General features: G+C 44.9%; 1 protein-coding gene across 1 annotated transcript in view; it reads left to right on the forward strand.

The window, feature by feature from the left end:
- The first annotated feature begins 917 nt into the window (after nucleotides 1–917).
- Nucleotides 918–26,216, forward strand: part of LOC117889108 (disintegrin and metalloproteinase domain-containing protein 20-like) — a 181,114-nt gene continuing 155,815 nt past the window's right edge. The window contains exons 1-3 of the mRNA XM_034792988.1: nucleotides 918–926; nucleotides 1,350–1,421; nucleotides 25,191–25,262. Of these exons, the coding sequence (XP_034648879.1) occupies nucleotides 918–926; nucleotides 1,350–1,421; nucleotides 25,191–25,262 (153 nt within the window). The remainder of the gene's footprint in view (nucleotides 927–1,349; nucleotides 1,422–25,190; nucleotides 25,263–26,216) is intronic.

A 26,216-nucleotide genomic window follows, 5' to 3' on the forward strand; every position in this document is an offset into this window, starting at 1 on the left:
CTTCACATCTCTCCTGAAGTGTGGGACACAGAAATGGACATTATACTCCAGTTAAGGCCTAATCAGTGCAGAACAGAGCAGAAGAATTACTTCTCATGTCTTGCTTACAACACTCCTGCTAATACGTCCCAGAATGATTTCTTTTTTTTGCAACAGTGTTACACTGTTCACTAATATTTAGCTTGTGATCTACTATGACCCCAGATCCCTTTCTGCAGTACTCCTTCCTCGGCAGTCACTTCCCATTTTGTGTGTGTGCAACTAATTGTTCCTTCCTCAATGGAGTACTTTGCATTTGTCCTTATTGAAAATTTCATCCTATTTCCTTCAGACCATTTCTCCAGTTGATCCCGATCATTTTGAATTTTAATCCTATCCTCCACAGCACTTGCAACCCCTCCAATCTTGGTATCGTCCACAAACTTTATAAGTGTTCTCTTCATGCCATTATCTAAACCATTGATGAAGATATTGAACAGAACCAGACACAGAACTGATCCCTGCAGCTTATGCCCAAATAAATCTGTTAGTCTTTAAGGTGCCACCGGACTCCCTGTTGACTCTATTATCTAGTCTTTTTATAACTAACTTTTACAAAACACAGCACTCATAGTAGATCACAAGCTAGTAGATCACCTCTCCTAACTTCCATAAACTACTTATCAACAAACATTTCTAACAATCTTAGTCATAATAAACTTCTATATCAAAGGCATCCAAATTCAAGGTTTCCATCCACTTATTTTCTTTAAGTATCAATTTGTTAACTCTCTTCTCACTTCCTCCCATTCTGATGAGCAGAAACTGAAACCTACAGCTAATTTTGACCTTGCTTCCAGAAGCCCTGCTTATTCCAATTAACCCTTAACTATGTAGTGTTCTATTTTACTAACTCATGGTGGCTGAATGCATTCAATATGGTTGCAGTTAGTTTGATCAAAATCTGGGGGGCATAAACCCCTCAAATCCAGAGCAACAGCAAGACCCCAATCGATGTGCCTTTTCAGCTTGACTGTGAACCACTAATAACTATTCTCTGGGAATAGTTTTCCAACCAGTTATGCACTTACCTTATAGTAGCTCCATCTAGATTGGATTTCCTTAGTTTGTTTATGAGAAGGTTGTGTGAGATAGTATCAAAAGCCTTACTAAAATCAAGGTATACGATATCTACTGCTTCCCCCTATCCACAAGGCTTGTTACCCTGTCAAAGAATTATAATTCTGTAAGATTTTTCTGTTGTGTGGGTGACATAATACAGGAGGGTATGGTTCAGAAGTGTATTTTGCATGCAGTTAAACACATCAATTTATTTTACATAACGCTGCTTTACATGTCTTTTCTTCCAGAAAGATGAACTAGACACTTTGTACACATCTACCAGATATTTAGAGTGTTATTTTGCTGCAGACAAAGCAAAGGTAAGTATTTTTTTTCTAACTTTAAATTATTTTATTAGTGATCCTTCTGCACTTAAGTCACACATTAAAAGTATATATGCAACATTGACGTTCGATTTAAGCATTAGGATGTGAATCATTCTGCTTAGTCATTGGCTAGAAATATAAATATACCCTTCAGTTGATGAAAGTTGGATATTTTAAAATCAGCCGGTCCAGATAACTTGCATTGAACAGTTTTAAGAGAGCTCGCTGAGTAACCTGCTGAACCACTCTTGTTGATTTTCAGTAAGTCTTAGAAAACTGGGGACGTTCCAGAAGACTGGAAGAAAGCTAATGTTGTGCCAATATTTAAAAAGGGTAAATTTGATGACCCAGTTAATTATAGGCCTGTCAGACCCGCATCGATCCCAGGCAAGATAATGGACTTGCTGATACAGAAATTGATTAATAAAGAATTAGAGGAGGGTAATATAATTAATGACAATTAACATGGATTTATGGAAAATAGATCCTGTCATACTAACCTGATACCTTTTTTCATAAGATTACACGTTGGGTTTATAAAGTAATAGTGTTGATGTAACAGACTTCTTTAAGTCATTTGGCTTGTACTGCAGAACATTTTGATTAAAAAAATGGAATGATATAAACTTAAGATGACATACATTACCTGGATTAAAACTGGCTAACTGTGACCCAACCCTTTCAGTTTCTTCTCAACCATTCTTGACTACAGACAGAGCTCAGTGGCAGTGCTGCCTTTTCACTTACTCTAGAAATAAATAAGTTAGTTTTAATTTAGTAAGTCTCTGTACTTAGTTAGCTTAGTTAGATAGTTTTCTCCAAAAATGAAAACCCCCTAAACCCCATTTTTATTGTTCTTTCCCCCTTCCCCACTGGGGAACTTTTAACAGTCATGATGCCAGATTCTCCATGTTTTAAACGATGTGACTCTTGCTGTGAGGCTATGCCAGTCTCTGATGGCCATTCTATGTGTGTCTAATGTTTTGAGGAGACTCATATCCCTCAAAAATGTGCCCACTGCAGTAACCTGAAAGCCAGGGCACAGCGTGACAGAGACCTTCACTTCAAAATGATCCTAATGGAAAAGTTCCTCAGACTACTGATACAGGACCAAAACCAGTGTCAGCAGATAGCTCCCTGGGCAAAACCTCTGCTAAAGAAAGTGCTCAGTCTTCCAAAGTTTCTAGGAAGCAAGCCGTGATCTCCCCTCACAGGGACACTTAGAAGAAGAGGTCCCCAGTGAGGTAGCTGTCCTCGTTGCCAAGCTCGACGAGATTTATTATATTTTAGGCTCTGTGCACCTCCGGCACCATCCCTCTGCGGACTTCTGCTGAGGCCAACCATACCAACAAATTGTCGAGGCACAGACAGTGCGTGACACTAGACCGGGATATCATACAGGAGGATCTGGATGACCTTGTAAACTGGAGTAATAGAAATAGGATGAAATTTAATAGTGAAAAGTGCAAGGTCATGCATTTAGGGATTAATAACAAAAAAATTTGTTATAAGCTGGGGACTCATCAGTTGGAAGTAACAGAGGAGGAGAAGGACCTCAGAGTATTGGTTGATCACAGGATGACTATGAGCTGCCAATGTGATATGGCCATGAAAAAAGCTAATGCGGTCTTGGGATGCATCAGGTGAGGTATTTCCAGTAGAGATAAGGAGGTGTTAGTACTGTTATACAAGGCACTGGTGAGACCTCATCTGGAATACTGTGTGCAGTTCTTGTCTCCCATGTTTAAGAAGGATGAATTCAAACTGTAACAGGTATAGAGAAGGGCTATCAGGATGATCCGAGGAATGGAAAACCTGTCTTATGAAAGGAGTCTCAAAAAGCTTGACTTGTTTAGCCTAACCAAAAGAAGGCTGAGGGGAGATATGATTGTTCTCTATAAATTTATCAGAGGGATAAATACCAGGGAGGGAGAGGAATTATTTAAGCTCAGTACCAATGTGGACAAAAGAACAAATGAATATAAACTGGCCATCAGGAAGTTTAGACTTGAAATTAGACGAAGGTTTCTAACCATCAGAGGAGCGAAGTTCTGGAACAGCCTTCCAAGGGAAGCAGTGGGGGCAAAAGACATATCTGGCTTCAATACTAAGCTTGATTTGTTTATGGAGGGAATGGTATGATGGGATAGCCTAATTTTGGCAATTAATTGATCTTTGACTATTAGCAGTAAATATGCCCAATAGCCTATGATGGGATGTTAGATGGGGTGGGATCTGAGTTACTACAGACAATCCTTTCCTGGGTGTCTGGCTGGTGAGTCTTGCCCACATGCTCAGGGTTTAGCTGATCGCCATATTTGGGGTCAGGAAGGAATTTTCTTCCAGGCAGATTGGCAGAGGCCCTGGGGGGGTTTCGCCTTCCTCTGCAGCGTGGGGTATGAGTAACGTGCCGGAGGGTTCTCTGCACCTTGAAATCTTTAAACCATGATTTGAGGACTTCAATAGCTCAGACATAGATTAGGAATTTATTACAGGAGTGGGTGGGTGAGGTTCTGTGGCCTGCATTGTGCAGGAGATCAGACTAGACAATCATAATGGTCCCTTCTAACCTTAAAGTCTATGAATCAATGCCGCCGCCACCGGCACCGACGCAGTCATCGGTACTGACCAACAGACCAAGAACGGCACCGATTGTTCCGAACACGGCCATGCACAAAACGGTAACACCACCAATCAAATCTACAACAATGGCAACATCAGCACCAAAACAGGTGGCTTCACAACAGTTTCTGCAACACAGAGACACTGAAGTGAGGGGCAGTGACTGTGAGATGGTGAAGTTCAGAATCCTGACAAAAGGAAGAAAGGAGAGTAGCAGAATACGGACTCTGGACTTCAGAAAAGCAGACTTTGACTCCCTCAGGGAACTGATGGGCAGGGTCCTCTGGGAGAATAACATAAGGGGGAAAGGAGTCCAGGAGAGCTGGCAGTATTTTAAAGAATCCTTATTGTGGCTGCAGGAACAAACCACCCCAATGTGTAGAAAGAATAGTAAATATGTCAGGCGACCACCTTGGCTTAACAGTAAAATCCTTGCTGATCTTGAACACAAAAAAGAAGCTCACAAGAAGTGGAAGCTTGGACAAATGACCAGGGAGGAGTATAAAAATATTGCTCAGGCATGCAGGAGTGAAATCAGGAAGGCCAAATCACAATTGGAGTTGCAGCTAGCAAGGGATGTTAAGGTGAAGGAGAAGGGTTTCTACAGGTATGTTAGCAACAAGAAGAAGGTCAGGAAGAGTGTGAGCCCCTTACTGAATGTGGGAGGCAAACTAGTGACAGAGGATGTGGAAAAAGCTAATGTAGACAATGTGTTTTTTGCCTCTGTCTTCACAAACAAGGTCAGCTCCCAGACTGCTGCACTGGGCAGCACAGTATGGGGAGAAGGTGACAGCCACCTGTGGAGAAAGAAGTGGTTCAGGATTATTTAGAAAATCTGGACGAGCACAAGTCCATGGGGCTGGATGCGCTGCATCCGAGGGTGCTAAAGGAGTTGGTGGATGTGATTGCAGAGCCATTAGACATTGTCTTTGAAAACTCCTGGCGATCAGGGGAGGACCCAGATGACTGGAAAAAGGCTAATTTAGTGCCCTCTTTAAAAAAGGGAAGAAGGAGGATCCGGGGAACTACAGGCCAGTCCGCCTCACCTCAGTCCCTGGAAAAATCATGTCGCAGGTCCTCAAGGAATCAATTCTGAACCACTTAGAGGAGAGGAAAGTGATCTGGAACAGTCAGCATGGATTCACCAAATGCAAGTCATGCCTGACCAACCTAATTGACTTCTATGATGAGATAACTGGCTCTGTGAATGAGCGGAAATCAGTGGACATGTTATTCCTTGACTGTAGCAAAGCTTTTGATACAGTCTCCCACAAGTATTCTTGCCAGCAAGTTAAAGAATTATGGGCTGGATGAATGGACTATAAAATGGATAGAAAACTGGCTAGATTATCAGGCTCAGCGGGTAGTGCTCAATGGCTCTATGTCTACTTGGCAGCTGGTATCAAGCAGAGTGCTCCAAGGGTTGGTCCTGGGGTAGGTTTTGTTCAATATCTTCATTAATGATCTGGAGGATGGCGTGATTTGCACTCTTGGGAAGTTTGCAGATGACACTAAACTGGGAGGAGTGGTAGATATGCTGGAGGGTAGGCATAGGATACAGAGAGACCTAGACAAATTAGAGGATTGGGTCAAAAGAAATCTGATGAAGTTCAACAAGGACAAGTGTAAAGTCCTGTACTTAGGACAGAAGAATCCCATGCACCGCTACAGACTAGGGACCGAGTGGAGATGCAGCAGTTCTGCAGAAAAAGAACTAGGGGTTAGAGTGGACGAGAAGCTGGATATGAGTCAACAGTGTGCCCTTGTTGCCAAGAAGGTTAATGGCATTTTGGGCTATATAAATAGGAGCATTGCCAGCAGATTGAGGGACGTGATCATTCCCATCTATTCTGCATTGGTGAGGCCTCATCTGGAGTACTGTGTCCAGTTTTTGGCCCCACACTACAAGAAGGGTGTAGAAAAATTGGAAAGAGTCCATTGTAGGGCAAGAAAAATGATTAGGGGGCTGGAGCACATGATTTATGAGGAGAGGCTGAGGGAACTGGGATTATTTATTCTGCAGAAGAGAAGAATGAGGGGGGATTTGATAGCTGCTTTCAACTACCTGAAAGGGGGTTCCAAAGAGGATGGATCTAGACTCAGTGGTACCAGATGACAGAACAAGAAGTAATGGTCTCAAGTTGCAGTGGGGGAGGTGTAGGTTGGATATTAGGAAAATCTATTTCACTAGGAGGGTGTTGAAGCACTGGAATGGGTTACCTAGGGAGGTGGTGGAATCTCCAGCCTTAGAGGTTTTTAAGGCCCAGCTCGACAAAGCCCTGGCTGTGATGATTTAGTTGGGGATTGGTCCTGCTTTAAGCAGGGGGTTGGACTAGATGACCTCCTGAGGTCCCTTCCAACCCTGGTATTCTGTGATTTTAAGTCTTTTCGATGCCACAATCACCCCTGCTCAGCACTGATGGATCTCTGGGCTGAATGTCGGAGCAGATACCCATTTCACCTGCTCCCCCACCTATCTCCAGTGATGATGAGGAGGATTTACATGGGAGCCACTTCTCTTCCCAACATTCCTCTCCCACAGAATGAAGATCACCATGAGAAGCAATGAAAACTAAGACCTGTCAGAGTCATGAGATGCAGCAATGGTATGGATCTGTCCACCGATGCTCTTTCATATGCAGTGCGCCCCGGGATCTGTGGTGGCATATAGGGCTCACTACACCAGACCCTTTACTCCAACCAGGGACAAGATCCAATCACTACCACCATCCTCAAGCAGGGAGACTTTGGAGGCACCGGAGGCCTTGGCAAACTAGAGGGAAGAGGACACAGACAAAGACGGCATTTCACTGCCCCACAACTCATCCTCTTCCCCTGATGAAGCAGTAATTCCACTGCCTCCAACCATGATGGATGATCTGAATCAATTTCAAGAACTCTTTAAAAGTGTAGCCACCAGCCAACACATCCCACTAGTATAAGAAAGCCACCACAAGTTGCTGCAAATCCTGCACACATCCACATAATCCAAATAGCATTACCACATAATCCAAAATAGCATTACCCATAAATGATGCAATAATGGAACCGGTGGAGAACATTTTGCAGACTCCAGCAACAATACTACCTACTAGTAAAAGAGCAGACAGAGAATACTTCATACCAGTTAAAGGGATGGACTTCCTCTTTTCTTATCCACAATCTAATTCCCTAGTTGTAGAAACCGCCAACCACTGTGGCAAACAACCCCAATACCGGTCCACTCCCCAGGACAAAGAAAACAAATGCTTAGACCTTTTCGGCCAAAAAGTGTACTTGTTGGCTACACTACAATTCTGGGTTCTCAGTTATTCAGCCCTGCTAGCCAAATACAACTTTGACAAATACTGTAAACCTTCAGTGCTGCACAAGCAGGACACTGCATCATTGAAGCATTCCACCTCTATGAGAATGGTACCCACAACTCTTTCAGTTCCATCTGCAACTAGGACAACCAGTAAGATGGCCTTGGTACTGGGAAGACAACATACCTCTGTTACAGTCTTTGTGCCCCACAAGGCCTCCTCATCAGTACAATCTACTTTGACCAAAGTGGACTTGCCAGAGTGGCATATTCCCTCAGTACCAGCAATGGAATGGGACCCAGCTCTTCAAACTCAGATTCCTGAGGGAACTACTCCTTTGCTAGTCAAAACAGGAGATTATCAGTACTGAGACAAGCATGATCACATGATCACCTTTCCCTGGTACCGCTTGACTCTCCTACACCTTCAGAGGTATTAAGGCTTCCCCTCTTGATGGGAAGGACTTTTCCTCCAATTTTAATATTTTGATCAACGGTTCCCTGAAACTTCAGACAAGGGATTTCTATCCTGACACTTTTGACAAGAGGAGGGAGTTGCATCAAAGAGCGGCCTATGTTCCCCTAACCTGGTTCAGGCACCAGTACATGCCACTCCAGATGCATTGTGGGCCTCTCCAGTGGCCATACTGGGTTCGTTGGGCTGCATATCATCAGCAATTTTCCCATACCCCTGTTGTGAGAGGCTACCGGTGTGGTGCTTCTGCTTTCTCCTGTTGATATCACTCGGCTGNAACCCCTAGTCTCTGTCATGGGGAATATGGGAGAGATGCATCCCTACTGCAGCTGCTCTTCCTTCATTACCTCAGGCACAAGAATCCTTTGAGGAGTAGGAGTCCAGAGCATATAAAGAGGTTACTCCCCGCAAAAATATTTCTTTATCTTCTCCTGATGAAGCGATTATGCCTCCCACATCGACTGTCGCTGATGACTTCAGACACTTCTAAGAGCTAATGAAGCACATTGTGAGTTCTCTCCAGATCCCTTTGGAAGAAATCAGAGAGACACAACATAAGGTCCTGGACATTCTCCAGTGGATTCCCTCTACCTGAGTTGCCCTGCCTATTAACAAAGGCCTGCCAAATCCATCTCATAGACCTCTGTGATGATCCACTGATGTGCAAATGGGACAAAAAGAAATATTACATGCCATCTAAAGATTCTGAATTTTTGTGCATCCATCCAAAACTGAACTCCCTGGTTGAATGAATTTTGCAGACAACACTATGTGAAGGCCACACCAACTAAGGACCACTACTGCCTAGATCTATTTGATAGAAAAAACTACTCAACCACAACTCTTTAATTGAGGATAATGAACTATCAAGCTCTCATGGCTACATATAATCACTACAATTATGCCATCTTTATTGAGCAGCTGCAGGCTGATCAGTGTGACCAGTTTCAATATATTATTAATGATAGTCTAATTCTAGCTATAATTCCATCATTGGAACCAGAGGGATTCATCTTTGGCCATTGATATTCAGGATGCCTATTTTCATATTGCAATTCACATATCTCAAAAACCGCCTGAGTGTTTTCAAAGATTCGGGCAGTGGTTCTGGCAGTGTTCTGACAGAACAAAGAGCAATGATCTCAAGTTACAGTGCGAGAGGTCTAGGTTGGATATTAGGAAAAACTATTTCACTAGGAGGGTGGTGAAGCACTGGAATGGGTTACCTAGGGAAGTGGTGGAATCTCCATCCTTAACAGTTTTTAAGGCCCAGCTTGACAAAGCCCTGGCTGGGATGATTTAGTTGGTGTTGGTCCTGCTTTGAGCAGGGGGTTGGACTTGATGACCTCCTGATGTCTCTTCCAACCCTAATCTTCTATGATTCTATGATTCTATAATTCTATGGTTGCAGCTTGCTTTTGACATATGAGAATTATAGTTTTTTCCTACCTCAACAACTGCCTACTCAAGGGCTGGTCTCACAGTAAGGTTTTTGAATACCATAAAGAGTAAGAGATTTCTTTTCACTGAGCTAGGGTTGCAGCTCAACCTTGAAAAATCCATGTTGAGCCTGGTACAAAGAATAGCGTTCTTAGGAGCCGCCCTGGATGCTATATCAGCGAGGGCTTATCTTCCCTCCCANGTAACTGTTGTTCTTCGAGATGTGTTGCTCATATCCATTCCAAACCCACCCTCCTTCCCCACTGTCGGAGTAGCCGGCAAGAAGGAACTGAGGGGGCGCTGGATCGGCAGGGGCATTTATGCGGCGCCATAAGGGCGCCACTCCAGAGGGCGCCTCAGCCGACCCACCAAGAGTTGCTAGGGTAAAAATCTTCCGACGATCATGCACGTGGCACGCGCACATCTAATTGGAATGGATATGAGCAACACATCTCGAAGAACAACAGTTACAAAGGTGAGTAACAGTCTTTTTTTTGAGTGAAGACTGAAGCAAAGTAGGCATTGAGCAGCTCTGCCTTCCAACCATCTCATGGCAACCCAGCTTACCTTCTCCACTGAGAGCAGACCCGTACCATCCCTGATCTTTCTTTTTTGTCTGACATATTTGAAGAACCCCTTTTCTTGTCTCTAACATTTGTTGCCAGCTGTAAGTCATTCTTTGCCTTGGCTGTCCTGATTTTGTCCCTGCACACTTGTGCTATTCCCATGTCTACTTTCTTGGTGACATAGCCCCTCTTTCCATTTCCTGTATGTATCCCTATTGGTTTTTTAGATAGCTACAATGCTCCTAGTGCAGCCACATTGGCCTTCTGTGGCTCTTCTTATCTTTCCTATATGTCAGAATAGGTTGATTTTGCCAATCTTGCACTAAGGAGCTCAGACTGAGAATCCTGTTGGAGAGTACCTATAGTGAAGAAACTCTTCAAAAAATCTGCTTCTGCTATTCCCCAAATGATAAAAAATACCAAGAGCAGAGTATCAGCTTCATTACAACTCTGACCCAGAGCCATGTTGAGAGGGAGGAGCTCTGCTCAAGTAGTAGCCTCTGGAGGCATTATGCCTATGCAGCTGAGTAGCAGCCGAATACTTCCAGGGCTCTTGGGAGAGCATTCTCACGAGTGATGCTTCATATATTTTTTCTATAATGTAGCCTGCATTCCCTCAGTATTAAATTTCATCTATCTGTTAATCAGAAGCCAGAGCCATGGCAATATTCCCCATTCTACTTGATATACTCCATAGGGCCTGGTGTATCCCTTTAGTGTTTCTGCAGCACTGGTAGCCAAATTATGGCTGTCTCCTGCATGGCATGCTTAGGAGATAAGGCAGGGAGAGGAGCTCTCTATGCCTACTCCACCTCATGGCAACCCAGCACAGGTGCACTAAATTCAGACCTATGTCTGCCATGTCAGACCTTTGAGCTTTTAAGAATGGAAGAATAAATATATATTGATATTGCTGATGAGAGTTAGCATAATATTGTACAGATCAGGGGGATTGTACCCTTAGCTCATAGTGTAGACATAGTCTGTATGTTTCATAGGGAGGCAAGCTATGGATCCTGCACCTGTGAAAGAGCTGTTCCTACTTGCTGCCACACTGTTGTTGGAGGATACAGACAGAGGGTCTGTGAGACCATAGTGGACTTTTCTGCAGCAGTTTCTATACTTTGGAAGGTGATGATGGGAAGTGGGGTTGTAAGGGAATTCATCCATGGCACAGTCGAGACTCTTGATGATTGCTGCACTATAGCTGAGAATTCTCTATATGTGGACTTGTGTGTCTGGTGCAGGACAAAAAGCACATCATCATGCAACATGGAATCACCAGCAGTGGCTCCAGAGCTTCTGCCAGAGGAAGCAGATCTTCATAGAGCTGTGTGAGGAGCTTGTCCCCATCTTCCAGTGCCAGGATATGCAAATGAGGGACAGAATACCAGTCCAGAGGCAGATTACTCTTGCTATCTGGAAACTGGCTACATGTCCATAGCAAACCACTTTGATTTTGGCAAGTCAACTACCAACACTTTGGTAGTGGAAATTGGTGAGATAATTAATACTGTGGTTTATCCACTTGTGGTGCACATAACTATTGTGCCTGAAATGATAGCTGGCTTTCAGTGAATGGACTTTCCAAACCACACTGGGGCTATTGATGGCATGCACTCACATGTCTATAGTTTGCCCACCACAAGGAGAACATTAATATGTTAACTTCAAATTATTCTACTCAGTTGTTCTGCAGGTCTTGGTTGACTACAAAGGTAGGATTATGAACACCAGCATGAGATGTACTGGCCTGGTGCATGATATCAGAATGCTGAGTAGATTTGGCATTTACCAATTTGGATAGGAAGGGGCTTTATTCCCTCCAAATGCCATGGTTATCAATGAGATGTCTGTGCCCACCTTTATTTTAGGGGATCCTGCTTGCCCCCTGTCATGGCTCATAAAATTGTATCCTGATCAGCCCCTGGCAGAAGAAGGTTTAATTATACATTTACCAGTTGTAGGATGATGGTAGAGTGTGTATTAGGGATACCAAAGGCCAAGATGGCACTACCTGCAGAATAATTTGGATTCCATTGTGGCAAATGCTATCTATATTTTTGTGGCATGCTACACCCTGCACAACATCTGTGTGAATTTTTGCCTGGAGTGGGCTCAAGAAACTGATGATATATCAGAGGTTGGCAACCTCTGGCACGCGGCTCACCAGGATAAGCACCCTGGTGAGCCAGACCAGTTTGTTCACCTGCCACATCGGCAGGTTTGGCTGATCACGGCTCCCACTGGCCCCGGTTTGCTGCTCCCGGCCAATGGGGGCTGCGGGAAGCCGCAGCCAGCACATCCCTCGGCCCGCGCTGCTTCTCGCAGCCCCCATTGGCCTGGGATGGCAAACCGCGGCCAGTGGGAGCCACGATCGGCCGAACCTGCCGACGCAGCAGGTAGACAAACTGGCCCGGCCCGCCAGGGTGCTTACCCTAGTGAGCCGTGTGCCAGAGGTTGCTGACCCCTGATATCTAGGCTGGATATAGGAAGATGGACAGTGCATCTGTGATCACTGGGGCTGGCTCCAGGAAAGTAAGGAAAATAAAGGATGCCTTGTTTGCCCACATCTTTGCAATAGGGGGCAACTTGCATGGAGAAATGTAATGATGAGTAGAATTGCAATATACATAGCTGTTGATTTGTTACTGCATTTAGATGTATTTTGGTACTTTTAATAAAATGTATGGATACAACTTTCTGACATCCTTTTTTCCCATTCACTCATGCCAGTGTATTGTGCAACCAAGCCAATCCATTAACAAAGTAGCAATGAAAAGCCACTGAAGGCATAAACAAAAGTGCAAAACAGTCTAGAAAAGAGCAAGTGTATATAAAAACTGCCTAGCTACAGTCCAAACAGTAGTCTCACTAGTAGTGCAACTGAGTGTCAAAGTGTGTCTGTTCTCTAGCTCCTTGAGTTGTGAGGGTTGCATGCAGTTGTACAGTAGTGGCATCATTGTCATGCTTCAGTTCAACTGAGCCTTTTCCCATGTTACTTAAGAGTCCTGGTGCCTGCCTATTATTCAGCAGAAGCAGAAGGGCCTGTTAAGAAAATGAAAGTACAGATGTTTTTGTCCATGGAAATAAATGAATTATCTTCCCCGGCCTTTTCTTTGTGTTTCACAACATGACTAGGCCAAAGTTTCATACTATTATCATGTTAGTATGCTTTTATTCCATCTTTATACACTGACCTTTTCAGAAGCTCCTGCTATCCACATACCTGGACAAAAGGTACTCTATAGTAAGAATTTTTATTTTTATTTTTATTCTTTTCTTTTCTTTTTTTAATTTGGGACCTGGTTTTGGTGGTGGGGGAGCATTAGGACAATCAGACCAGGAGCCTGTTATATTATTTCACGCCAAAGAAACCTTGGACATTATTAGTCTGTTGAAGGTCCCAGAGTAGAAGAGGAGCAACTTTGCCATGCCAGTGGAGAAACTCCTCCATATATCTATACGAAGGAGATTTTTTGTTGTCTGGTGCCTGACAACACAGCATGTCAATGAATGGAAAAGGCTAGTAAGCTACAGGAGCAGTCTTCGAAAATTTGTCCTGCCTAGGAATCTCAACAATGGTCAGCGTTTCTCTTGTAGGAAAGGTTTTCAAGCATTCCCTGCCAGAAATGGGAGAAAATACAGGCAAATATTAACAGGATGCTGAACTAGGATGTGCACTCACACAAATGGATAGGGCCAGGAGCCAAGTATCATCATCCCCAAGGGACTTTTCCACTTACTTCAGCTATTCGAATGGATGCTTCATCCCGGCCTCATCTGGAATACTGTGTCCAGTTTTGGGCCCCACACTACAAGAAGGATGTGGAAAAATTGGAAAGAGTCCAACGGAGGGCAACAAAAATGATTAGGGGTCTGGAGCACATGACTTATGAGGAGAGGCTGAGGGAACTGGGATTGTTTAGTCTCCAGAAGAGAAGAATGAGGGGGGATTTGATAGCAGCCTTCAACTACCTGAAGGGGGGTTCCAAAGAGGATGGAGCTCGGCTGTTCTCAGTGGTGGCAGATGACAGAACAAGGAGCAATGGTCTCAAGTTGCAGTGGGGGAGGTCCAGGTTGGATATTAGGAAAAACTATTTCACTAGGAGGGTGGTGAAGCACTGGAATGCGTTACCTAGGGAGGTGGTGGAGTCTCCTTCCTTGGCGGTTTTTAAGGCCCAGCTTGACAAAGCCCTGGCTGGGATGATTTAGTTGGGAATTGGTCCTGCTTTGAGCAGGGGGTTGGACTAGATGACCTCTTGAGGTCCCTTCCAACCCTGATATTCTATGATTCTATTGTGAATGTCAAGCAAACTGTATGAGATACTGTTTTAATGCTAAAGGTGTCATTCTATTGCAATCTAGCAAAGTGATAGTTACAAAGAGAGCAGTGTATGCAGAAATATGCACTCATGATTGTTAAACCTATAATCCTCATCCTTTTTAATAATAAGCATATACTTAACAAAAATGAATATGTAGTTGCTTGTTTATATTTATAGCACATTTGGAATCCATTGAGGTGGAAGGGATGGCAGGGAACTAGTGTCATAGCCTGGAAATGAAATCCCTCCCACTTATGTTCCTATTTCCAGCATAATAATAAAGATGGTAGATACCACTTACCAGTCTGCAGCTGAGAGTCCTCCTGCATTGCTTCTCCCCCTCCAGGCTGTTCTCTGGGCTTATTCCTCAACAACTCTTTGAAATATGGCCTCAGGTCCACCCTACTGCATGATCTGTTCTGGGACCCATTCCAGCGATGTGTTCTGAAGTCTTTTCCTATGGCTTAGCCCATCGGCAGAAGGGCTATCTTCTGGTGCTGTCCTTATCTCCTCTGCCTTCAGTCTGAAAATCATCATACTCTCCCAGTTCAGAAGCTAGTCATTCAGAACTGTATCCCAGTTCAGAAGCTAGTCATTCAGAACTTGAGGTGAAGGCAGTGGCAAGCATCCATTCGAATGCTTCATAGTAGAGGCCGGTAGTTGAAGATTTCCTGGATTTGCTGTTGCCATCCTTTTGCCTTACAGTAGGTGGTCTTGAAGTGCTTAATGCACTCCCTGCACTAGGTAGCAGTCCAAGTGAGCCCCATTCCACCAGCTTCTTTGAGATTTTTGTATCGGTTCAGGTTTCTAATGGGTCTTCCAAAATCATGCTCCCTGCTTTCCTCAGAGGTTAACCAGAACCCTGGTGTGTTTCTTTGGTCAGCTTTTAGCACACCGGGTAGGCATCTTATATTGGCTCAGCTTGGCTGAGTTGTAGAAAATAGAGCAGGCTTTAGCTTCATCCTCACTGCAAAGTTGGCAGGTAAGAGTACACTTTAAAGCAAAAAACACATACCTTCATCTGTTCAGGCAAACATGGGTTCTTCTTCAAGTAGTGTTCCTACTGGTGGTCCACTTTAGGTGTACTGGAGCTTCCTTTGCCTTTGATCAGAGATTTCTCATATCAGTGTCTGTTTGGTCTGTGCATGCATGTTAGTCAGTCTCCTGCCCTATGTTATATAGCATTACACGGGCGAATTGCCATCAATTCCTTCTCAGCCACATCAACCTAAATACCTTTCCTAAAGCTCTGTAGCTAGGACACCCTCCTGCAATGTAGGGGACCCAAGTTCATAAGCCTCTCTCCTCATCAGGCAAATTAGCCTCCTCCATGACACCTAAACCTGAGACAGAGCTCTGGCAGTGAGATTTCTTTAGCTTCAGTCCTTCTCCTTACTGTTAGTTAGTCATAGTGTTATTGTTAGTTTCCCTAGTTAGTAAATACTATTAATATAGGTTCTTTTCTTTTCTTTATGCTGTTTTTCCTGGTGAGGGTTGTGGCAGCAGCATGGATGGGGGTGGGGAGGGATAGCTCAGTGGTTTGAGCATTGGCCTGCTAAACACCCAGGGTTGTGAGTTCAGTCCTTGAGGGGGCCACTCAGGGATCTGGGGGAAAAATCAGTACTTGGTCCTGCTAGTGAAGGCAGAGGGCTGGATTCAATGACCTTTCAAGGTCCCTTCCAGTTCTAGGAGATAGGATATCTCTATTTATTATTATTTCATGAGAGGAGGGAGGACCAAACTTCCTTTTCCTCCGCAACCATTTCCAGCTCCTCCTGGAAGATTCCCCAGCATTCCCAGGCCATCCAGGAGATCTAATCCCTCCAGTATGACCTGGGTCAGTCTTGGGGCCTCTACCCAGTGAGATTTGCCCCTTACATTTCCAACAGAATCCTCCCAGGGGGCATCCTTATCAGGTGCCCGAACCAACTCAACTGGCTTCTCTCAGTCCAGAGGAGTAGTGACTTTACTCCGGGGCCCTCCTGAATAGCTGAGCTCCTCTCCCTATCTCAGAGAGAAGCCCAGCCACTCTGCAGAGAAAGCTCATTTCTGCCGCTTGTATCCGCAATCTTGTTGTTTTGGTCATTACCCAAAGTTTATGACCATAGGTCAGGATGGGGACATAGAGCAACCTGTAAACCGAGAACTTCATCTGAAAACTCAGCTCCCATATCACCACCATGGATCAGTAAAGCACCTGCTTCACTGCCGCAACTACACCAATCCGCTGGTTGATCTCACAATCCCACTTTCCATCACTTGTGAACAAGACCCCCAAATACTTGAACTCGTACACTAAGGGCAGCTGCTCCCCGCTCACCTGGAGAGAGCAGTCCATTTTCTTCTGGGAGAGGACCATGTCTTCTGATTTGGAGGTGCTGCTTCTCATCCCAGCCACTTCATACACAGCAGCAAAATGTTTGAGTGTGCATCGGAGATCACAGTCTGAAGAAGCAAGAGGTACAACATCAGCTGCAAACAGCAAAGATGCCACCTTTGAGTCCCCATATTGGGTGCACTTCACAGCTCAGTTGTGCCTTGATATCCTGTCTATGAAAATCACAAACAGGAGTGGGGACAAGACACACCCTTGATGGCATTTTACTGCCGTATCGACCTCAGCATCAGAAATGGATCTTTCTGTTCTTAAACTTTTTATTTTTATTTTCTCTATATTGTATTTTGGTAGATACTAGTTAGTTAAGTATTAGGGGGTATCCGTTAGTCTTTAAGGTGCCACCAGACTCCTTGTTGCTTTTGTAGATACAGACTAACAGATTTATTTGGGCATAAGCTTTCGTGGGTAAAAACCGTTTTTACCCACGAAAGCTTATGCCCAAATAAATCTGTTAGTCTTTAAAGTGCCACCAGACTCCTTGTTGTTTTACTAGTTAGTTAGTAGTTCTTCTTTACTCGGAGGCTATGCCCACTTTGCCCAGCTTCAAATATTATCTGTTGTGGTGGGAGGCAATCCCAGTCAATGATAGGTATCCTGGCTGCATCCATTGCCTCAGGGAATTGCACATTGCCCAGAAGTGCAACTTTTAACTGGCATTGAAATCAAAAATAAGAAAAAACAGGGAGATGAAGCATAATCTCCACATTTTGGAGAGCTATCTATACCTGGCTTCTGACCCAAGCCAAGGAACCCCTCCTGCACATCAGTCTCCTCGCAGGTATTCTGCGTCCACAACATTGGAGCCCCACACCTCCAAGGCATCTAAGAGGAAGACACACGACTCCTCTCATAAGCCCTTAAAAGTACATGCGCCGTTTCACCAGGTAGAGGATCTACCTCTAAAAAGCCAAGGTCATCGGTATTTTCAGCTGCTCCAACACCACCAGCACTTCTGTAAGGTACCCGCAGTGCTGTTGGTCTCTCAGGTACCCAGGACATAACTATATCCCAAAGTGGGAAGCCAGGGGCTCAGAGACCACTGGTACTGTTATCTGATGAGGATGGCAAGAAGAGCTCTTCCTCTGCTTCCTCAGCATGAAAAACCATGCTTGTGTACCAACCACACTTCACTTGGAGTACACAAGACCTTTGGTACTGTCACAGACCACGCTTCCCTCCGAGTGCCCAAAACCTACGGTACAATCAGTGTCCTTGGCCACAATTACCTCGGCACAGACTGCAGGCTCAGTACCAATAACACTCGCAGTACCACAGGATTCCCAGTTTCCCTGAGATCTGGCTGTATCTGAGACACCCAGTTCTCCACTCCTCGGCTCCAATCTGATGTTGCTACCAAGAACATTGAGATTGCCTTAACTTTGCCTGGTACCAACAGTTTCACTTCATATCTCTCCAAGCACTCCAACATTCCAGAGTGAACTTGAGAAAGAGGATTCTGATGAAGACCTCACCTCGGTCTCAAGTGTCAGTTCAGGGTTCTCCCCCTCACTCCTGCTAAAGCTGCAACTGTTCACGGTCCACGATGTCCACGAACACCTTGCTGCTATGAGCACCCTTGGTTGCCTCCTCCTATGCCTTTATGCATCTCCTACCTGACCATATTGGACACCTTGGACAATTTTGAAGAGCATCAACTACCTACTGTCATAGGGAGGAGCAACCTGCATCATATACTCCCTCCAGGAGACTTGATCCTCCAGAGGAATTTGTCAAGGAACCGGAGGGCTAGAGCCGGTGAAGGGATTTCTCCTACAGTCAATATCTCCTCTTTATCTCCAGAAAAAAATAGGCATGCCTCCTCCTCCATCCCTGGCAGATGATTTTAACACTCCCAGTGTTACCTGAGGTTCTTTTAACCCAAAGCTCTTGGTAACTTTTACTCTGTGCGAGGTGGTATCAGGAAATAAATCAGGGGAGACACAGCCATTCAACCGATAGATGGCTGGCACAAACAGGTTAACACCAGAGTGCTTTCACTTAAAGCTAAACTTTACTTAGTCTCAAGCACTTACACACATCCACAACAGGTTAGTTAAACACTCTCAACCCTTGATAATTACCGAAGCTGAGCGTGGCTTTCGAGTGGCACTGTAACAGGCTTCAGCTGGCCAGGCATCTGTCTGCCAGTGGGGACCAAGATGTGCCCAGAGGGAGCATCCCTGAAGAGCCCATTCTGAGAAGTCCAGTTACCTCAAATGTCCCCCCTTATTTATACATTAGTAATACAATGACATATCCCTTAAAGAAAACTTGCTAAGCAAGCAGTTTTTAAAGATCAAATTAGAGACTTTCTTATCATAGAATCGTAGAATATCAGGGTTGGAAGGGACCTCAAGAGGTCATCTAGTCCAACCCCCTGCTCAAAGCAGTACCAATTCCCAACTAAATCATCCCAGCCAGGGCTTTGTCAAGCCTGACCTTAAAAAACTCTAAGGAAGGAGATTCCACCACCTCCCTAGGTAACCCACTCCAGTGCTTCACCACCCTCCTAATGAAAAAGTTATTCCTAATATCCAACCTAAACCTCCCCCGCTGCAACTTGAGACCATTACTCCTTGTGCTGTCATCAGGTACCACTGAGAACAGTCTAGATCCATCCTCTTTGGAATCCCCTTTCAGGTAGTTGAAAGCAGCTATCAAATCCCCCTTCATTCTTCTCTTCTGCAGGCTAAACAGTCCCAGTTCCCTCAGCCTCTCCTCATAAGTCATGTGCTCCAGCCCCCTAATCATTTGTGTTGCCCTCCGCTGGACTCTTTCCAATTTTTCCACATCCTTCTTGTAGTGTGGGGCCCAAAACTGGACACAGTACTCCAGATGAGGCCTCACCAATGTCGAATAGAGGGGAACGATCACGTCCCTCGATCTGCTGGCAATGCCTCTACTTATACAGCCCAAAATGCTGTTAGCCTTCTTGGCAACAAGAGTACACTGTTGACTCATATCCAGCTTCTCATCCACTGTAACCCCTAGGTCCTTTTCTGCAGAACTGCTGCCTAGCCATTCGGTCCCTAGTCTGTAACAGTGAATGGGATTCTTCCGTCCTAAGTGCAGGACTCTGCACTTGTCCTTGTTGAACCTCATCAGGTTCCTTTTGGCCCAGTCCTCTAATTTGTCTAGGTCCCTCTGTATCCTATCCCTACCCTCCAGCGTATCTACCACTCCTCCCAGTTTAGTGTCATCTGCAAACTTCCCGAGAGTGCAGTCCATGCCATCCTCCAGATCATTAATGAAGATATTGAACAAAACCAGCCCCAGGACCGACCCTTGGGGCACTCCGCTTGAAACCAGCTGCCAACTAGACATAGAGCCGTTGATCACTACCCGTTGAGCCCGACGATCTAGCCAGCTTTCTATCCACCTTATAGTCCATTCATCCAGCCCATATTTCTTTAACTTGCTGGCAAGAATACTGTGGGAGATTGTATCAAAAGCTTTGCTAAAGTCAAGGAATAAAACATCCACTGCTTTCCCCTCATCCACAGAGCCAGTTATCTCCTCGTAGAAGGCAATTAGGTTAGTCAGGCATGACTTGCCCTTGGTGAATCCATGCTGACTGTTCCTGATCACTTTCCTCTCCTCTAAGTGCTTCAGAATTGATTCCTTGAGGACCTGCTCCATGATTTTTCCAGGGACTGAGGTGAGGCTGACTGGCCTGTAGTTCCCCAGATCCTCCTTCTTCCTTTTTTTAAAGATGGTCATCAATTTACCAGATATGATTTTTTTTTTCAGAATGTCCGTGCCTTAAGTCCCTGACAAACATTCCTGGGGGCGCATTTAGACAGACGTCCTGTTTTTCTAAAATACATAGCCATTTAAACATTCTCAGCAGGAAGGATGCGGTGTCAAGTTGCCCTGTCTATGGCACACCAAACCCCCTCCCCTCCTGTCTTGGTTATGCAGAGGTCGCTGCATGACCAATTTACTACCTGCTGACTTGGCTACTTTAGCAATAAGCAAGAATGGCTCAGTACGGCCTGCTAACTTGGCTACTGTTAGCAACAAGCGATAGTGGTTTAGGCACTTTACTGGTTTGCCAAAATCTCCCTGAACTGGGACTCCCTGCAGATTCCCCTCAAGGAGGTGACAGAGCCTCATCATAACCAGCTCACTATCCTCCACTCACCCCATCAGCCCACATAGCCTTGCTTGTTATGAGGCACTTCTGGTCCCAGCGAAGATCACCTGATACACCCCAGCTTCCATTCTGTCTTCATGCGAAAGAGTGGATAAGAAATATTGTGTCCTGGCAAAGGACTGGGAATTTTTATTTTCCCATCTCTCCCCTACATCCTTGATAGTTCATGCAGTGAATGAATGTGGTAGGCAGCACCACGCTAAAATCGTGCCTTCTGACAAAGATCACAAGCATATGGACCTCCTGGGGAGGAAGTCTTATTCCTCAGCCTCTTTACTGTTTAGAATCACCAATTATCAGGTGTAGATGGATAAATATAACTGCATGAATTATACAAAGTTGGTTTCAGAGTAGCAGCCATGTTAGTCTGTGACCGCAAAAAGAACAGGAGTACTTGTGGCACCTTAGAGACTAACAAATTTATTAGAGCATAAGCTTTTGTGGACTACAGCCCACTTCTTCGGATGCAAAGTTAAACTCTTTCATGTACCATGTGCCAATAGAACACAGAAAAAAGTACTAGACAATTATTGCGGAGGGCAGCTACTTACCAGGACAGTCCTACACGCCTGCCTTGATACCGCTGACTGTTCGATTACTACAGTGGTGGTAAAGAGAAGAGCTTCCTGGCTCCAACTCTCTGGATTCTCAAAAGAGGTCCAGAATACAGTAGAGGAACCTTCCTTTTGATGGGTCTAAGTTGTTTGTAGATAGCACAGATGAATCCCTGCGAACATTGAAGGACTCTAGAGCTACTTTGCATTCTTTTGGTATTTATACACCCACCTACAAGAGAAAGCTCAGCAAGTCCCAGACGGCCCAGACATCCCACCCCATCCAATACCTTACCTCCTGGAGATCCTATGAGCCAAACCAAAAGAGACAGTGATTTCAGGGAAGGAAACCGTCCTCTTCTCAGCCTCCTGACCCACACTCATCCACCTGCAAGTAGCAATTTTTAATGGGTTGGTCGAGTGCTTGAATTGCCATCCTTATCCTCTTCAGCTGCACCAATTCACCAGCCTTCCTTCCTTCAGTGACCACCTTCACCACTTCAGGCAAGAGTGGGAATTGATCACTATGGACAAGTGGGTTTTGGAGATCCTCTCTCCACAGAATATACCATCCACTTTAGTTCACTTCCACCAAGGGATCCCCCTTCTCCATCCCTCTTTAGGAACCCCTCTCACAAATGCTTGTTTTGTCAAGAAATAAACTCTCTCTGATACTTGGGAGTTGTAGAAACAGTCCCCATGCAGCACATAAGGAATGGGTTTTATTCAGGGTACTTCCTGGGACCAAAAAAGAGAAGAAGATGGAGACCCATCCTAGACCTGAGAGTACTCAACACCTGTGTGAAGGAACAGAAATTCAGAATGGTGATTTTTGCAGTGATAATTCCATCATTAGAGCAAGGGGATTGGTTCTCAGGCCTTGACCTTGAAGAGATGTATTTCCACATTGCTATCCAGCCATACCACAAGCAATTCTTCCATTTCATTGCTGGCCAGGAACACTTTCAATACTGAGTACTCGCTTTATGCTTGTCATCTGCCCTGATGGACTTTTTGAAAGTCATGTTGGTAGTATCAGCTCAGCTCAGCTCCGCAGGAGGTAACTGAGTATTCCCTTACCTGGATGACTGGTTGCTGAAAGGCCGCTTCATGGAATTAATGTCTCAGGCAACTTGTGAGGCCATAGATCTCTTCCTTGATTGGGCCTACAACTCTACATGCAATAATCCACCTTGATCCCTGTACAAAACTAAGAATTCATAGGGGCACATCTTAATTCAGTAACAGGAAGAGCCTACCTTCCTCTGCACAGGTTTGTGACTCTTTCTAACATAGCAAATACAATTCAGCTCAGCACCCAAACCACAGTCAGGAACTGTATTCAATTAGTGGGACATGTGGCAGCCACCACCTTTGTTACAGAACATGCCAGGCTTCAAATGCTCTGCCTTCAAGGGTGGCTCACAGCTATGTATTCACCAACCAGACAGTTTAAATATGCTTTTTCCATACCTACCTCTGTAAAACAATCCCTCAACTGGTGAAAAAGCCCTCACAACGTGTGCACAGGAGTCCCATTTGTGTGTCCTTCCACATTGGTCCACCATTCCAATGCCCTACTGCAGTATGGGACCTTAAATGCCTTACAAGACTGCCCTTCAAACTTCTAGCTACCTGTTCTCTGCTCCATTAATTAATGAAGACTGTACTCCTGATGGTCATAACATTGGCATGATGGGTTGGAGAAACAGAGGCCTTGATGACATACCTCTCCTCACAGTGTTTTTAAGGACAAGGTCATGCTGTGGCCCCACACTAAATTCTTACCTAAAGTTTCTTCCGAGTTCCATCAATCAGCCCATTCGCTTGCCTGTCTTCTACTCCAAACCACATCTAAATTGCCAGGAGGCACTGCTACACACCTTTGCCATTAGGAGATCCCTAGCCTTCTAGCTAGATAGGACAAAACTATTCAGAAAGACCCACTGGTTATTCGTCTTGCTAACAGACAGGTCAAAAGGGTCAGCAATCTCTAACCAGAAACTTTCCAAGTGGATATCAAGTTTCATTAATTCTTGTTACCAGTCTTTCAATATTCAGCCACCTTAGGAAATATGAACTCATTCTACAAGTTCCATTGCCACTTCTACAGGCTTGCTCAAGAATGAGTTGAGTATTGAAATCTGTTAAATTGCAACATGGACATCTATACATATGATCACCAAACACTGTGCTATAATTCATGACTCCGCCACTGATACTATCTTCAGCTTGGCTGTACTTTCCTCCATACTGGACTCAATTCTGAAGCCCCCTCCGCCTTAGAGGATATCACTCAGTAGTCATCTAGAGTGGAGCACCTGTATGGACACTTCTTAAAGAAGAAGAAGAAGAAATTGGTTACTCACCATGTGCAGTTATTGTGGTTCTTTGACATGTGTCCCCCTACATGTGCTCCACTTCCTGCCCTGCTTTCCCTCTGCTTCAGAGTTCTCTGCCATGGAGCTTCATGATACAGAAGGAACTTAAAGCAGTTTGTCCACTCAGTGCTATATAACAGTGGCACTGGGCACGAGACTGAATAATAAGCATGTGTGGACTGAACGGACACTGCTATGAGAATCTCTTTTGAAAGGCACAGGGGGCTCTAGCACACCTAAAGTGGAGCCCCCTAAGGGGGCCACATCTTGAAGAACCACAGTTACTGCACAGAGTAACCATTTCTTCAGAGCACATATAAGCATGTGACTAAGAGTTTTGTGTGTGTATGGTATTGGGATTTGGGCTAAAACTCATGTAAGAACACATGATGAGCCTTCACTGTGGACCTACTCTTTGGAGCAAATAATGTAATTTGTCGGATTGAAGACTGTAACTTGGAAAGCATTGTCTCTCAAAAGCATTAAAGAGTGATGGAGGATAACCAACTGAACATGAACTGCTAGTGCAATGCTGTTGCTAAATGACCTAACACAATAATTAGATGTTTAAATAGAGCGATATTGAGTTGGAGTAAGAAAGTGGTATTGCTTCAGTTTCCTGCATTGTTGCAACATTGCTGGAATACTGTGTCCAGTCCATTCTAAAAAGGGTATTGAAAAATTGATGAGGATTCAGAAAATACCTACAGGAATACCTGCCTTCCAACCAGGGATTTAAGAAGCTCAATCTAAGTAGTCTACCAAGGAAAAGGTTAAGGTTAAGCCCATAGCATTGGGAGATGATTTCTGATAGTAGAGGATTCTGTAGTCCAGTGGTCTCCAACCTTTTTATGCCCAAGGTAAGGTCAACCCAGGATCTCCCCCGCCCTTTCCCGAAAGCCCCATCCACTCCATCCTTCCCCCCCACCCCAGTCGCTCACTCTCCCCCACCCTCAATCACTTTCACCAGGCTGGGGCAGAGTGTTGGGGTTCGGGAGGGGGTTTGGGCTCTGGGCTGGGGCCAAGGGGTTCGCAGTATGGGAGGGGGCTCTTGGCTGAGCCTGGGGCAGGGGGTTGGGGTGCAGGAGGGGTGAGGGATGCAAGCTCCAGGAGGGAGTTTGGGTGCAGGAGGGGACTCTGGGCTGGGACAGAGTGTTGGGGTGCTGGAGGAGGGTATGGAGTGCTGGCTCTGGGAGGGAGGTCAGGGCTGGAGTAGGTGGTTGGCGTGCAGGAAGGGTTATGGGGTTCTGTCTCTGGGAGGGGCTCAGGGCTGGGACGGGGTGCAGGAGGGGGTTCAGGGTGCAGGAGGGGGCATGGGGTCCTGGCTCCAGGGGCTGGGGACTGAGGTGTGGGCTCCCGCTAGGGGGCACTTACCTCTTGCGGCTCCCGGTGGGCAGTGGAGCAGGGCTAAGGCAGTGAATTACAATTAATTTGGAAAGATTTTTCATGAAACAATTGCTGCTCTTTAAAGATCTCACATAGAATTGATTTTCTGTTCAGAATGGAGATTCTAATGGGTTTTGGTCTTTTTACTTCTAGTTTCTCTTTGAAGATTCCAATGAAACTTTGTTGACATTGAAGATGGTTCAATATATCCATTTGACAAGTGAGGTGAATTATTTACTCTTATTTATTATGGGCACAATTGTGACTGATGTTATACATCTACACTGGGGAATCAGAGGGCATAAGTTGCCCTCTTAGTCCCCTGCACTGGTTATCTGTATAGAGGGTAGAAGCTCTGGTATGGATTAAATCCAAATGATTTATTATTTTCTCCTATTGAAGGAAAAGCCTGTTATCATTTGAGGAGGAAATCTGTATTTTGGAAGAAAGCAAGCCAGCTTTGTTTCTGTACTCCCACTATTTATCATATTCATGTCCTTTTTTATAAGTTCTAACAGTTTTTTCTACTAGGTCATTGGAAGCTGGATGGTATGGGGAAATTTATTTGTTTTATCCCATTCGTGTGGGTACTCCTCTTTAGGTGAGTCTGAGTCCCTGCACCTGTGATCAGAGATTCTTAGTAGCAGTACCAGTTTGGGCTACACATGTGCTCCCCCTGTCTCATGCTGCTCCCTGGTGTCTATATGGCACTGTGCGGCCAAACTCCCCATCACCGTGCCTCAGTGGGTCGCAACTGAGAATACCAAATTCAGGACAAACTGCTGAGAAATGGGGCAGACTCACCCCGAACTGGTGGTTATTCTTCAATAAGATATACCAAACCACCAACAAAAGTAAACTTCTGTCTCACTACACTAGCTAACAAGAAGTCAGAAATGCAGTCTCCCTAGGTAGCCAGCCCTGGTTTCACCACCCAAATAGGAGACTTAATGATGAGTGGTTAATTAAAGCCAATTTAAACAACAAAAGGGTTCTTCTGATCCCAAAGGACCAATCACATACCTGTTACATAACTGCACTCAGAAACAAAACAATGTACAACTTTAGAGCTTACAAGTCTACTCGGTCGTACTTCTTGTTCAGCCAATCACTAAGACAAAGAAGTTTGTTTACATTTATGAGAGAGAATGCTGCCTGCTTCTGATTTACAATATCAAC

Source organism: Trachemys scripta, chromosome 1, assembly GCF_013100865.1.
Source record: "Trachemys scripta elegans isolate TJP31775 chromosome 1, CAS_Tse_1.0, whole genome shotgun sequence".
In the NCBI taxonomy this organism is placed as follows: domain Eukaryota; kingdom Metazoa; phylum Chordata; order Testudines; family Emydidae; genus Trachemys; species Trachemys scripta.